The sequence below is a fragment of the Xiphophorus maculatus genome, chromosome 8 (assembly GCF_002775205.1).
Source record: "Xiphophorus maculatus strain JP 163 A chromosome 8, X_maculatus-5.0-male, whole genome shotgun sequence".
Classification (NCBI taxonomy): domain Eukaryota; kingdom Metazoa; phylum Chordata; class Actinopteri; order Cyprinodontiformes; family Poeciliidae; genus Xiphophorus; species Xiphophorus maculatus.
In genome coordinates, this window is record NC_036450.1 from 9,004,824 (window position 1) to 9,018,340 (window position 13,517).

General features: G+C 38.6%; 1 protein-coding gene across 4 annotated transcripts in view; it reads left to right on the top strand.

The window, feature by feature from the left end:
- The first annotated feature begins 10,222 nt into the window (after positions 1–10,222).
- Positions 10,223–13,517, top strand: part of LOC102216913 (NMDA receptor synaptonuclear signaling and neuronal migration factor-like) — a 44,289-nt gene continuing 40,994 nt past the window's right edge. For 3 of the 4 annotated variants that reach the window (XM_023338346.1, XM_023338349.1, XM_023338350.1), the window contains exon 1: positions 10,223–11,261. In XM_023338346.1, the coding sequence (XP_023194114.1) occupies positions 11,191–11,261 (71 nt within the window). In that variant the 5' untranslated portion in view covers positions 10,223–11,190. The remainder of the gene's footprint in view (positions 11,262–13,517) is intronic. The other variant, XM_023338347.1, reaches the window with a different exon arrangement.

Genomic DNA, 13,517 nt, shown 5'->3' on the forward strand with positions numbered 1-13,517 from the left:
TCCTTTACATTAGTATTCACAACAGTCATTTTGCTCAGTACTTCTCCGTCCTCGTTGTGCAGAGTGTCTGGTTTCAGAGCCATAAGAAAAGCTGCACTTTCAAATCTATAAACATAGAAATCATTCGCTGCACCAAGACGCTTTATGTGAGCTTGTTTTTCTCCATCTGCTGGTGGCAAATTCTGCTGGAACAGCTCAGAAACAGACTTACTTGATAGGACAGGGTGAACCAGCTTTATTACTCAAAACATTGTCTTGCAAATATAGAAGCTTGATAACTCCTCGGATGTGGCCAAATCTCCTGCCTTGAAAACATTTGGAAATTACTATCAATTCTCAAAAGACTATTTCAACATCTCACCTTTTAAAGCTTTAAATGTTGCTCCTCAGATGAATTAGCGTTGAAAGTCATCTGAGCTGCGGGAAGTAGAAGTAACCAAAGTCAGACACATTCATAACTGCTTTCCAAGATTTAAAAAGTAAAAAATAAAGTGATTCTTACCCCCACAAGCTAACCATTTCAGTCTGTAACTTAACTCCCAACACCTGTGGATGAAGTGCCTTCGCTTTTACAAAGCAGAAGAGATGAAAATCAACTGACATCGATCAGTCTTAAAAGGGTTTAAAAGTCATTTCCACAGCACTTCAGCAAACCACAGAAAGTCAAATCAATTCAAGTTTACTTTTTATAGCATTTTCAGCAACCAGTGCATTACATGATAAAACCTCATGCAGTCACCAACTATGAATCAAGCATTTTGTCAAATGCCATCATTAAAATTATCAAGCAAATACTCATCAAATATGTTGGTCAACATTCCTGTTGTCCACATATAGAGAACATGCTGCAAAAATAAGACTAGCAAGAAAGTCTGAGAAGAACCCAGGCCTCACCTCCCTCAGTTAAGGTCGGTGTTCAAAAATCAACAATTAGAAACAGACTGGGAAAAATATTGTTTCAAGGTGAAAAGAAATGAAAAGGCCCATCTTACATTTTCCATAAATCATCTCGATGATCCCCAAGACATTTAGGAAACGATTCTGTAAACTGAGGCTACAAACGTTGCACTTTTTTCAAAGGTGCGTATCCCGTACAATCTGGAGTAAATTTTGTTTAGCTAACATACCCAGTTGTGCCTAATCTTGCTACTCCATACTGTATCTTCCTGTGGTACCCAGCTGTGCTGCAGTGCCAACAGTAGCTTGTTTGAAAACAGAAATATTATTATTATTATTTGGCACTTCTATTTTTGCAGGTGAAGATGATGTTTACAGCGCAGTATGCTTCTTTTGTGCAATACTCTTACAATTTTCAGACAATGGATAGAAAATTTGAGCATCTAACAGAATGTTGTATTTGGTGGTTATATAGACTTTTTTTTTTGCATTAATTATCAATGGCATGCTGACTACATGCTTACTGATTTAGCAACAGCTTGTAATATGTTATAGTAATTCTATAGAAGATGTTTTCTTTTGCTGAATTGTGGTTTATATGTATAAATTTTAGTACTCCTGTTATTGCAGCAATATTGAAGCTTGAGGATTCTAACTATATAAAACTAGATTCCTAAGACATCAACTGCTGTATGAGATTTCTTTTTTTCTAATGAAAGTTTCCTACACTGTTTGGCCATCAGAGATAAAACTCTTGACTGCTAGAATTTAGATAAATAGGAAATTTAATTTTAATCCCTGCTAAAATAAATTTGAAGAAACAAATGTGAGAACAGAAGACAGCTTCTTTGTTAGGGAAATTTCTAATATATTTTCCCAGTCTATTCAAAGGCAGGACTGTCTGAAGCTGCATGTCTCCATGTACCTGAGGAAACTGCCAACTTGACACAGCAGGGAGTGAGAGGAGATGGATGTCAGTGGTAAAATGGCAGACAGCAATGCACAGAAATGAGGCACAATGCTGGAAGTGGATGGATTTTCATAGGTGGATGAAGGGTTGTGTGTCAGAGAGCAGAGAACATGTGAGTGTGTTTGCATATTTGTGCGTCAAGTTTAACCAGGGTGTGATTATGGAGGCTGATAAATTTATGATTTCTGCATGGACTGATGGACAGCGCAGGTCACAAAGTAAATGCAGCTTAATTAACTCAACAAGAACCATTTTGACAGCAGTTGCTATTTCCAAATGAAATACTCACTTACCAGCCAATTTTCTGTTGCTCAGCTTGTGGTAATGACAAATAAAGTAACAAACAGCCGTAGCCAGGAAAAATCTATCCCGTCTTTCTAGACGCGCTCCCTAAATCAGCCTCGCAACAACACGCATGTGTTTAAAAATTGAAAGGGCACACATTGTCATCTCATACATGAACAATGAGCACTACTAAAGGCAGGCAAGCTTTGCAGAAACTGACAAACATGAAGTTACCCATCAAAGAGCTGTGGTCAACATACTGATTTATTCTTTATTGCTACACCTCCAGGATCTGCACTAAACAGAACAGACACGCTGCCAGCAGCAGGTTAAATGAGCTGTTTGTTCTCTCCAAATCAGTAATAGGGAATTATGTTAATGTGGCCTCTGACAAATTATTCATATTAAAATGACAGTGGCTGGACATTTTAAAGTTGAGATAGAGGGTGTTTGGTTAGTTTGTAGCCATTCCAGGTGATTATCACTGACATCTATGCTCACAAGAAGATGAAATAATGCAACAAAGAGCTATTGGGCATAATTTTTTGGAAACTATTTTTGCTTTGCATCATTTCTCTTATTTTGTATTTAGTTTGAAGTTCATTTTTCTAATAAATCAGAAGTTGAATTTGCTGAAGAGTTTGGAAGCATAAACAATTGGAGGAAAATCTTTTAGCAGTAATTATATTCCCAGAAAAAAGTACTTGTAAAATGCAAGAAAATTACAATAGTAAACATACTTTGTTTATTAGTGCAAAAAAGGCTGTCCAAATCAATTTAAAAAGCAATTACTTCTTTAACTTAATAACTGGAGCCCTGAGCCAGTTACTGCCATCAGGTGTTTCTGGTAAATTGTGTTTTTGCTATGGGTGAACTTTGTCTCTTCTCTTCTTTGCAGAGTTGTTTTAATTCAGCTCCATTGAACTGGTACAGTGTGACCAGCCTGTTTAAGAGAAAAGTACCTTGAATGATTTTTACAGACGGTAAACAGAGGTTAAATAAAACAGACGTTGTTATTCTGAACATGACATACGCAACAGATTTAAACTTAGTTAGGAAACTAACAGTTCATAATTCATGGCCCAATATCTCAAAAGTTGTAATATTGTTTATAATCTAATTATAAATGTTTTCCAAGTTCCAAAGTTTGCTTTGTGGCTTTCCATATTGTGCTGGTAAGGGTGTTGCTTTGCAGTTGAGGTGTAGTCACCATAATAAAAGTTCTTCCAGCAGTTATATGTACATACCAGTACTATTAAAGTCATGAGATGGCAATAGCTACTGTCATGCTATATGAGTATTTACTGTGCACAACATTAGAGTCTGATTTTCAGTCCTTTCAGGAGATGTGATTTGTCTAAGAAACAAGAATCTGCTTGTTTCTTAGACAAGCAGATATTTTAGCCTCATGGCCTGAATGAGAACATCCATCAGCGCTTTTGTTTTGTATTTCCTAGCTCTTCTGCACCGGTGGCACCTTTGACATTGAATGAGTAAATCCATCTTTTATACACAATTTATGAACTGAAACCTGAGTGCGGCTCAGGCTGATGGAAGCCGCATTAGTTAGGGCTTGAGCAAATCATACTTTTAATTTAATGACATTGAAGGTCTTTCTGAGGGAGACACACGAATGCCTGAACCAAAAGCCATAAGATTTTCTTGATACCATTTGTTCACTATGTTTTTGCCACTGAACTCTGGTTACCTTGCAAAATTATACATTGTTCTTGAAACTTTTTACTTTAATAATGCTGAAGCTTTAAGGGATTTTGTGGTCATTTCATTTGAGAAGTGGAATTTAAAGGGTGATTTTCACATGTTTTACAAGTAAAAATCTGGAATGTGTGGCATGCATGTGTATTCATCCAATCTAAGAAGATTCCTTATAGAAGAATCTTGTAGATAGATTTCAGCAGCAAGTTTTTAACAACAAGTTAACAAAACGTTTTACCACAGATTTTCAATTTTCAATTTTGAAATTATTGACTCCATTACAATGCATGGCTTTAATGTGAAGTACTAAAGTTTTGGATGCATATTAACGCTTGCTGTCCAACTTGAATGGCAGTCTTTGTCCCAATCCCAAGTGTTTTGCCCCAATTTTCTACAAGGTTTCTCTTGATATCTAATTCTATCATTTAATTCGATCAAGTCAGAAAAGCATTCCTGCCCCTACTGAGGAAAAGCGCAACAACAGCATGATGCTGCCACCATCATGATCTTCATGCTGGTGGTACTATGATATTCTGGAGCAGTAATAGTTCCCCATCTTTTATAAAACTAAAACAGCATTTCAAAACAATTCAACATTATAGCAACAGTCAAACATGATGGTGGCAGTATGGTGATCTGGGGATGCTTTGCTTCTTCATGATCGGTTCCAGAGTGGCCTAGTCAAAGTTCTGACTAAGTCTAATAAGGATATAACACTGCCACTAACAGACCGTTCAGCTCAAAGTCTTAATGTAAAAGTCTCATTCTCAGTTGTTGCACTGAAGGCTAGCTTTAGCAATTACTTGATTTAGAGGGCCAGTTACATTGTAGCACAGATTGGTTTAGATAATTTTGTTGTATTCAATATGCAAATTGTCATTTGAACATTTTAAATTTCACTTTGTGCTTCGTAGGTTGTCTTAATCTGAAACAATCTGAAACATGAAAAGGTGACAAAAAAAAGCAGAAGCAAAAGAAATTCAAATAAGTATTAAGTGATTTTTCAAAGCACTGTCCTTGCAATGTGCTGTACTTTACTTTGGTAATAGAATGTGTTTTTTTTATCTAAATAAAAATCATTTAAATAGTATTTCTAGACAGTATATTGGCTATATAAGGTTTTTGTTTGTAAGAAATATTGTATTTAATCAATACAGACCCAGAAAAAACAGTATTAACTTAAGAGTTAAATAACAGCTCTGTGACTAAGATTATGACTCATGACTCAGTATGTACTTTTTGTGCTGTTAATGTTTCTACTCACTGGAAACTATATGTCATACGTTTTTCTGACTATTTCAACATAGAAAAAAATATATATACCATGCAACAGATGCAAATGATAAGGCCTGACTGTATCTCTCAACCATGAGGCTGTTTTTTTAAAAGAAACTAACTTTCCCTTTAAAGCTATGATACTATTCTTTCTACATATCATCAGTGTGTCACTTAAGTAGTCAAATACAGCAAATGAGCCTATAAATGAGCTTATAACGCGCTATCAAAGTTAATTAACACTGGGCAGCGTAATCCATTAACTCTCCACATAATTCTCTTATAATTAAATAAGAATACTTAAAAGAACCAGGATTTTTAAGAGTTAAATGTTATTAATAATGCCTTGGGTGGTTATCATAATTCATAAATGTCTTAATTAAAGCTTTTCTAGCATTTAGTCTTAATCCACTTTTGAGAATACAGCATCCCACCACATCCTATCAACGCATGCGTAAATCATTCCTATCCCCCAAACAGTTAAAATATCCCCATAGCGGATCCAGAAATTCTTTGCTTAGTGTCTCATGGATGGCAAAATGTAGTATCTGTGCTAAAGTTAATCAGAATATTCTTGTTACCTCAAGTTTGCAGACAAATTTGGATGTTTGATGGGAGGAAAAGAAAACTGTTGCTTGCTGGGTCTGCGGGTCTATCAGCTTAGCCAACAGTGAACTGCAACAATAAAACTGACAAAAAGATAATTTCTTTGGACTATAATTTCAGATTGTTGTGGTACCCCTCTGTAGGAACCGAATTTTGTCTTGATATGCAGAAAAGTTACCGGCTTTTCTTGAAATGACCTCTGAACACCCCAGTGGGTTCAATATAGGTCGTCTTCATCTGAAATAAAACTGTTAATAGTACAAAAACTAATCTTGCCGGGTAAGTTGGGTTTTAGTTTTACTGAAGGTGAAGGAATATAAAACAAAATGAAGGTTGCTGAAACTTTGAATAACATTTGGTGGAAAGAGTGCATGAGACAAAACATTGTAATTGGATTTGAAGGTTGATTAAGCCTGTACAATATTTGGCTGCTGCAGAACTTTTTTACTGTTGCTGAGTGTTTCTTTGTTTTGCTAATCCAATACTCTCTGACTCTTAAGCAAGTGCTCAACAAATCAGTGCTCCATGCAGCGATTACGTAATCAGAACCTCATCAATTCACCAGAGGAAATTGGAGTCATTAAGAAAAACGGGTTCTACTATTTCTTTCAAACACTCTTGTTTATGGTTAACAGATGCAGGAAAGTCCAAAAGACTAGGTGAAACCAGATCCAGGAAGCATCAATTCAGTTCAGAGTTTTAGATGTATACTTTAACATTCTAAAGAAATAATGTAATAACTTCAAAAACGTACATGTCTGTAAACTACCAAAATGAGATAATTTGGTTTGAAAATTACTTGACATGCATCTAAATTAACTGTTTTTAGTCACTAGCAGTACTTGTTCTGACAATAATGCACACCATCTGTGGAATTAAAAGGATATTCTACCTCAGCATAAAGTCATGACGAAGACCTTCTAGGTCTTGGCAATGGTTGAGAAATGTGGAAAATGTCCCTTTTCTGAGAGCCCGTCTGCAGTATATCGAATGCAATTCCTCTGCAGACAACAGCACAGCCTTTTGGGCATGCCAGTAGGAATGACCAATTTTAGCATGAGTCATCCTCTGCAAGTCTTAAATGTTGCACTAAATGCTTGTGATGAAAACACTTTATGGATTGGAATGGCGAGGACTGCCATGTCTGCACTCACTGAAACTCACGTCACAGGTTGGAATTTTCACATCTACTGCACTGTGTTCACATTACCACTGTCATACTTAGCAGATGTTCCCTGAACAAATGCAAAAAAAAAAAAAAAGAGAGATTCACTGATTTGAGACTGGGGTTTAAATGTAGCCCCTTCAAACAGTCGGACCACTCAGTGGACTGCTGTTGTAACCGACTCAAATATTGATCTGTTTTACAATCAATCAAATGGAGAGTGTCTCAGGGTCAGCAGAGACACTATTACCCGGGGCAGATGTGGATTTATGACTGCATAAGGTTTTTTCCTCATCCTGCACATTTTATTGCCTCTTATTTGTATTTTTTAGCACTTTCCATTCCCAGTTTCTGCACTGTTAAATCCTACTGGCACGGGTGATATTTGTTTTTTTAAGAAGAACATGTTGCACATTTATGCTTGAAATCTCCCTTGTCTGTTCATAATGTTTATTTCCATCACTTTTCCTGGAGCAGGAATTCTTTTATGTAATGTATTTTCCAAACATTTATACCTCCTTCTGTTGTGCTCATCTACAGTCCGCCCGCACACTCTTCCTCAGTCTAGTCAGAGATGCCTGGAATTATTTACTGCCTAATGGGTTACAGCAGCTCACACCAGCCCAGCGGTGCTTTACTTTATTTATCGATTCTCATTCCTTTTGTCTTATTGTGTGTGGGTGTGTGACAGTGACCATCTGCGTCTACGTGCAGGACAAGGACGCAAAGCAAAGACAAAGAAAGAAACCTCAACAACAATAGCAACAACAAGGACACTTTGCACATCTGAGTTGCTGGAGAAATGACCTGTGGATTGCAAATTGATTGATATGTTTTTTTGAAGGCTAACGGCTGATTCCACAACAGCACGAGCTTACATCCGTTTAAATGACGTACACATGCATGTGCCGTACATGGGAGTGTGTGCAAACACCACAATGACAAACATCAGTCTGTGAGGAAACATTAAATATCTTCGAAGTCTGCAATGCTAATGGGTTTTAGCGAACACACATCTTTAAATTAGGAACAAATCAATCGATAGGCGCTGCTGCACAGGTTTTGTAAAGTACATTAAACAGTGCCGAAGAAAACAACTTTGTGTAAATACATCAAATGACAGTACTATTGATTTCTGCAACTATTTTTGCTTTTTATTACTCAGAGGTTGTTTTACCTGAATTGAAGCATTAAAAAGTTTATTCTTTCCATTGCACTAACAATGGAAAATATTACATTTAACAATATTTTAAGCAAAATTCCGGTTTCTCTTGTCTCAGAAACAAGATGTTTTTTTTGCATTAAAGCAAAGCAATTCAAGTTTTTTGATGTCATATTCCTGAACGATTGATGCAGGAGAGACTGTTTGGTGTGCAGTCTGTAGTAATATAAGGTTTCTTCTGGTCTGTTGTGGTGAAGAAAGAGAAAAATCACGACCCTTATCCGTGGTCGTGTCAATAGGGGACTATTGTTGTCCTTTATTGATTAGATAGGGATGTTGTCAATAAAACATCTAATAAAACATTAGATGTTTATTGAAAATTTTGCATCAAATTTGTTTATATTATTTGCAAAATGTCTGCTTTGGGTCAAAAGATAATTATTTGACTTTCTATTGTTGCTTAAGCATCTTACACAATTTTAAAAATGCATTCTAAATAAACGATGTGTAACTTGTCCCTTTCTAATTGTTTACTTGCACTTAAGTATTTAGTTTGCATGATAATCTGAGTCTTATCATCACCCTTATTCTAATTATTACCTTTTACCTTTTTAAATAACACAATGACAGTAAATATAATAATGTTCCATTTCTATTGCATTTGTTATTTGTATGTAAGTTGTTTCTCACCATTTGCTTCATCAGTTGTCAGCCTCAACCATACTATGAATTCTTCTCTAGTACCTGAAATACATACTGTAACTAACTGTTTTATTTTTGTTGGTCATTTTTTTACCTTTTGTAATTAAGCCAAGTTAGAATAATTTCCAAATTGAACTAAAAAATAAAAATGTTGGGGGAACATAAAAATATGTAACTGATTATTACCCATAAAACTTTCTCTAGTACTGTTTCAGGTTTTTCCAACTTGTTCCAATGTTTTATGTTGATTTTTGTCAGCATGGTGCACACTGCAATTTTTATCCAACAACTACCTTCCACTTAATCCAAGGTAAGTAAGCAGCCTAAGCAGAGGCTCAGACTCCTTTATTTCTATTCACTTGGGCCAACTCCTCTGGGGGAATGGCGAGGTGTAACAAGGCAGCCAAAAAAGGCGTTGGTCATCCATGAAGAGGCAGATGACAGAATACTTAGCAAAGGGCCAAAGCTGGGATCCTTGGTCAGTGTCTATACCGAAGGTCGGGAGCACATATCACACGAGCCGGAATAGGCCTAATCCATCATGGGCAGGATGAGAATAATGTGGGAACGAGATCAGACACTAGAGGGCAAACAACGCAAGGACTGAATGGAAAACTATTCACACAATACACATAATCCAGCAAAGAAAGCAGAGGGGAAATTAAGTAGTGAAGGGAGCAGGTGAAAACAGGCAAGAGACAGGTTAGCAGGAAAGACTCGATTAGTAAGGCGAGAGAGAGTGACGCAGAAGTGAAGCATAAACATAACATGATTCATGAACATGTCCTGGGCCTTCATCTGGACGTACTAAGAACACCTCACAAGAAAGAGTCCAAGAGGCATCCAAACCAGATGCCTGAGCCACCTCAACCTCTTTTATCTCACCCTTGTTGCCCTCGAGACTCCTCTTGATGTGGAGGAGAAGCAGCTTTACTCTGAGCTTCTCACCCTGTCCATAAGCGAGAGCCTGGACACCCTGCGCAGGAAACTCATGTCAGCTGATTGTATCCCTGAGTTTGTTCTTTTGATTGCTACCCAGAGTTCATGATGACAGATGAGGGTAGGAATGTAGATTGGCTGTTAGATAAAAAACTTAGCTCAGCTCTCTCTCTTCACCACAATAGATTGGTACAGTGCTCACACCATTGCAGACAGGGCACCAATGTCTATACAGGCATCACGTTGGCGGGCAATAATTCAACTCCTGCTTCAGTTCAGTGTAACTCCAGAGTGGAAGAGTGACCAACCACACTTGTGGTCACTGGTTCCAGAGCCAGATCCGTGCGTTGAGGTGAGCCTGACTGTATCTCTCAACCACGACCCTTAGGGGTGGTAGATGGGTCCGTCGCCCTGAAAAATGGGTCTGAAAAATCCCACTGGCCCTCCCAAGAGAAGACTTCCATCCCCTTTACATTATATTCAGTTCACAAAAACCACCTTTTAATAACCTTCTTTAATTAAAACATAAATCAATAAATAAATGAATAAATAATGAATGAAACACCAATGCAAGGCCACAGGCTGAACGGTCACAACGTTACTCTGAATGAGTTGGAAAGTGAAGGAATGGATCATTTTTCATTCTAACTTAGCATTTTTACAAATTGGCATAGGTATTAATAATAATTGAAATAATAATTATTGAGTTTATTATTATTATTATTATTATTATTATTATTATTATTATTATTATTATTATTATTATTATTATTATTATATGACACACTGTAACTAAATGGTCTATGTGAAATGTATGTTCTCGTTTTCATCACTACCGTCCCGAATGATGGCTTGTAGATAAAATCAGCCGCAGGAAGAAAATTTTGCAAGTGTCATATTTGATGCTCAAAGAGGACTGCATTGCTCCTTCTGTTCATAAGAGTCCATTTCAACGTATCTGAGTCTGTGAGACGGGGAACGAATGGGAGGGGTGGCTTTAACCCAAATGACCGATTACATAACATCCTAAAAGATCACTACATACAGATAACAGAAAAACAAATAAGTCCCAAAACAGCGAATGAGTGAATGATACCAGTTCTCCCCGTGCTCCTTTTCTCTTCGTGGGAATGATGCTGATATCGCCAAAACCTCCAGTCCTCTGAGTGGATCCAGGATCAATGAAAGAGAGAGAGAGAGACGGCGAGAGAGCAGAGAGGGGTGTCTGCGTGTGTATTTTAAGCCACAGCTGTTGAGCTACCCCAAGTACGTGCTCAACCCCAGAGAGACAAGCGGAGAGCAGAGAGGAGTATACCGTCCGTCTCTTCGCTCTGCGGACGCGCGTGTAAAACCCATCAGCTCCCGGATTTGCTTCCAACTTTCCCGTTTTTAGCTCGCTGATCTCGTCCTTGTCGCATTCCTCCTAACGTTTGGAATGACCACTTTTCCCGCCTGCGTCGTTTCCATGTCAGCATGGGAACTGCCGTGTCCAAAAGGAAGAATCTGAGAAACGATGCGATATCTTCCGTGGCAGCAAAAGTTAGGTGAGCAATCCTCGGAGGTGTCCACCTTTAATTGTTTCTGATTGCACCTCTCGGGAGGCTTCTTCTTCTTCTTTTTGGTGTGTGTGGCCATGCATGCAGGTATGACAGTCGGGTGACTTGATGAATGACCACTGCGCTATCCGGGGGTTTAGTCAGCCTGCCTTGCAATGCGCATAGACTCTCCGTGCGCTTTGTCCCGTCTGTAGCCCCGGGGCGTGCGGCTGATCGGACAAGTGCTTTAAATCTCTCAGCGCTATCTCCCCATTGCATTTATAACAGAAACACGTAGATGCCTCTTTTTACTCTATCGAGGCTGAGGCTTAGTCAGTCTGAATGGGGAGGAAGAGGATGCTTGCCTTTCCATGTTGTTCTGAATGAGGAGGCATCATTGTATAACCAAAGTCATGCAGAGGCAAAGCGAGGACTCGCAGGAACCCTTTAGCATTCTCACTTAGAAGATACCCTATCTAGGCTAACGGGGGCTGCCTTTCACATCCCTCTATCAATTAATCAATCAGTCGCCTACAATCAACGCCGTCGTGCGCTGATCACCTTCCTCTGTCAGTTACCTGAGTCGGGCACAGAGAGGGACTGCAGAGGTTGTAAATTCACAAAAGGAGCCAGGATGGACGAGAAACCCGTCTGAACCCGGTCAGTGTTTTAATAAAAGACGCAAATAATTCACATTTAGCAGAAAGTACGTCCGACAGCACGCAGGGAAGGACCTGCATCTCTACAGGCTGCATCCATCCCGCGCTGCGCTGCTTTGAGTTGGAGCTGCGAAGCACGTGTGGCTGTGTGTTCATGTATGACAGACGGGATAGCCTCGATCTAGAATGAGAAAAAGAAAATCAAGCATCCGTGCAACAGAGGGGGAGTTCATAACAGGATCGACGTGGTATGTAATTCTGTCGATGAATGACCTTCAGCTGTGCAAAGTCCAACATCCACACATGTGGGCTGATGTGGTATTACGTCATTCCCTCTGTCTGTGTGTCACGTAGCAAATCCCATATTTGGTTTTATCTATGCGCCTTCAGGGCTGCGGAGTCTGTGCGCCACTTTGATGCATTCAGCTAACAAGTTGCTCTCACAGAGCAGGTGTTCGCAGTCTCACCAACTTCAATGCAATTTGTTCATATGTGACTGAGCAGCATTGCCAGGTGGTGGATAACTGTGAAGTGGATGTGAGATGGTTTTCCAAATGTTTAAAACTAATCATCTGGAAAGGGTGATGTGCATTTGTATTTGTTTCCCCTGAGCATAAAGGCAGATTCACAATAGAATAGTTCATCAAAGCATACTCATATGTTAGAATGACCTAGTCAAAGTCCCGACCACAGAATCTGCACCAAGACTTGAAAATTGATGCTCACACATTCGTGCAATCAAATTTGACTGAATTTGAGCTATTTTACGACACATAAGAGCCAAATGAGTCTCCAGAAATGAAAGGCTGGTAGAGACATTCACAAAAGACTTGGAGCTGCAGAGGAAAGTGGTTCTGCAAAGTGGTTCTCAAGGGGACTGAACATGCTTGTAGTCCACATTTTGTAGATTTGTTTATTTCCCTTGCTCTTTACTTACGTATGTACCAAACTTTTGGCTGGTTAATTATATAAAATCCCAATGAAATATCTGTTTAAATTTGAAAAAACAAAACAAAAAAACTCAAGGTTTCTGAATATTTTATGGCACTGCATTCATAGATCATCTGAGTCTTATGATTGCTCAGGAAATCTGAGTTTAATCTGCAAAGATACTGACACTCAATTCTGTCTTCTATTAATTTCACAGGCACTTATTTACTCATTAGAAATTTAACTTTACCTTATTGTCACAATTTCTACACTTTCAGAAGCGCATCTGTACAATTAGTACATTATTATATAGTCTGCACGTTGCTTACAGCAGGGGTGGGCAACTCCAGACCTCGAGGGCCGGTCTCCTGCAACTTTTAGATGTATCTTTACTTCAACACACCTGAGTCAAATAATGAGGTCATTAGCAGGACTCTGGAGAACCTGACTGCACTTAGGAGGTGATTCAGCTATTGGATTCAAGTGTGTTGGACCAGAGAGACATCTAAGAGGTGCAGGACACCAGCCCTCGAGGACCAGGATTGCCCACCCCTGGTCTACAGTCTCCTATAAGATATCCAAATAACGACATTAATCTTTAGTGAAACAACAAAAATCAAAACATTTTCCTATACTATGCTGTTTCACAGATTCACTCTAAAGGACGTGCTCTTCA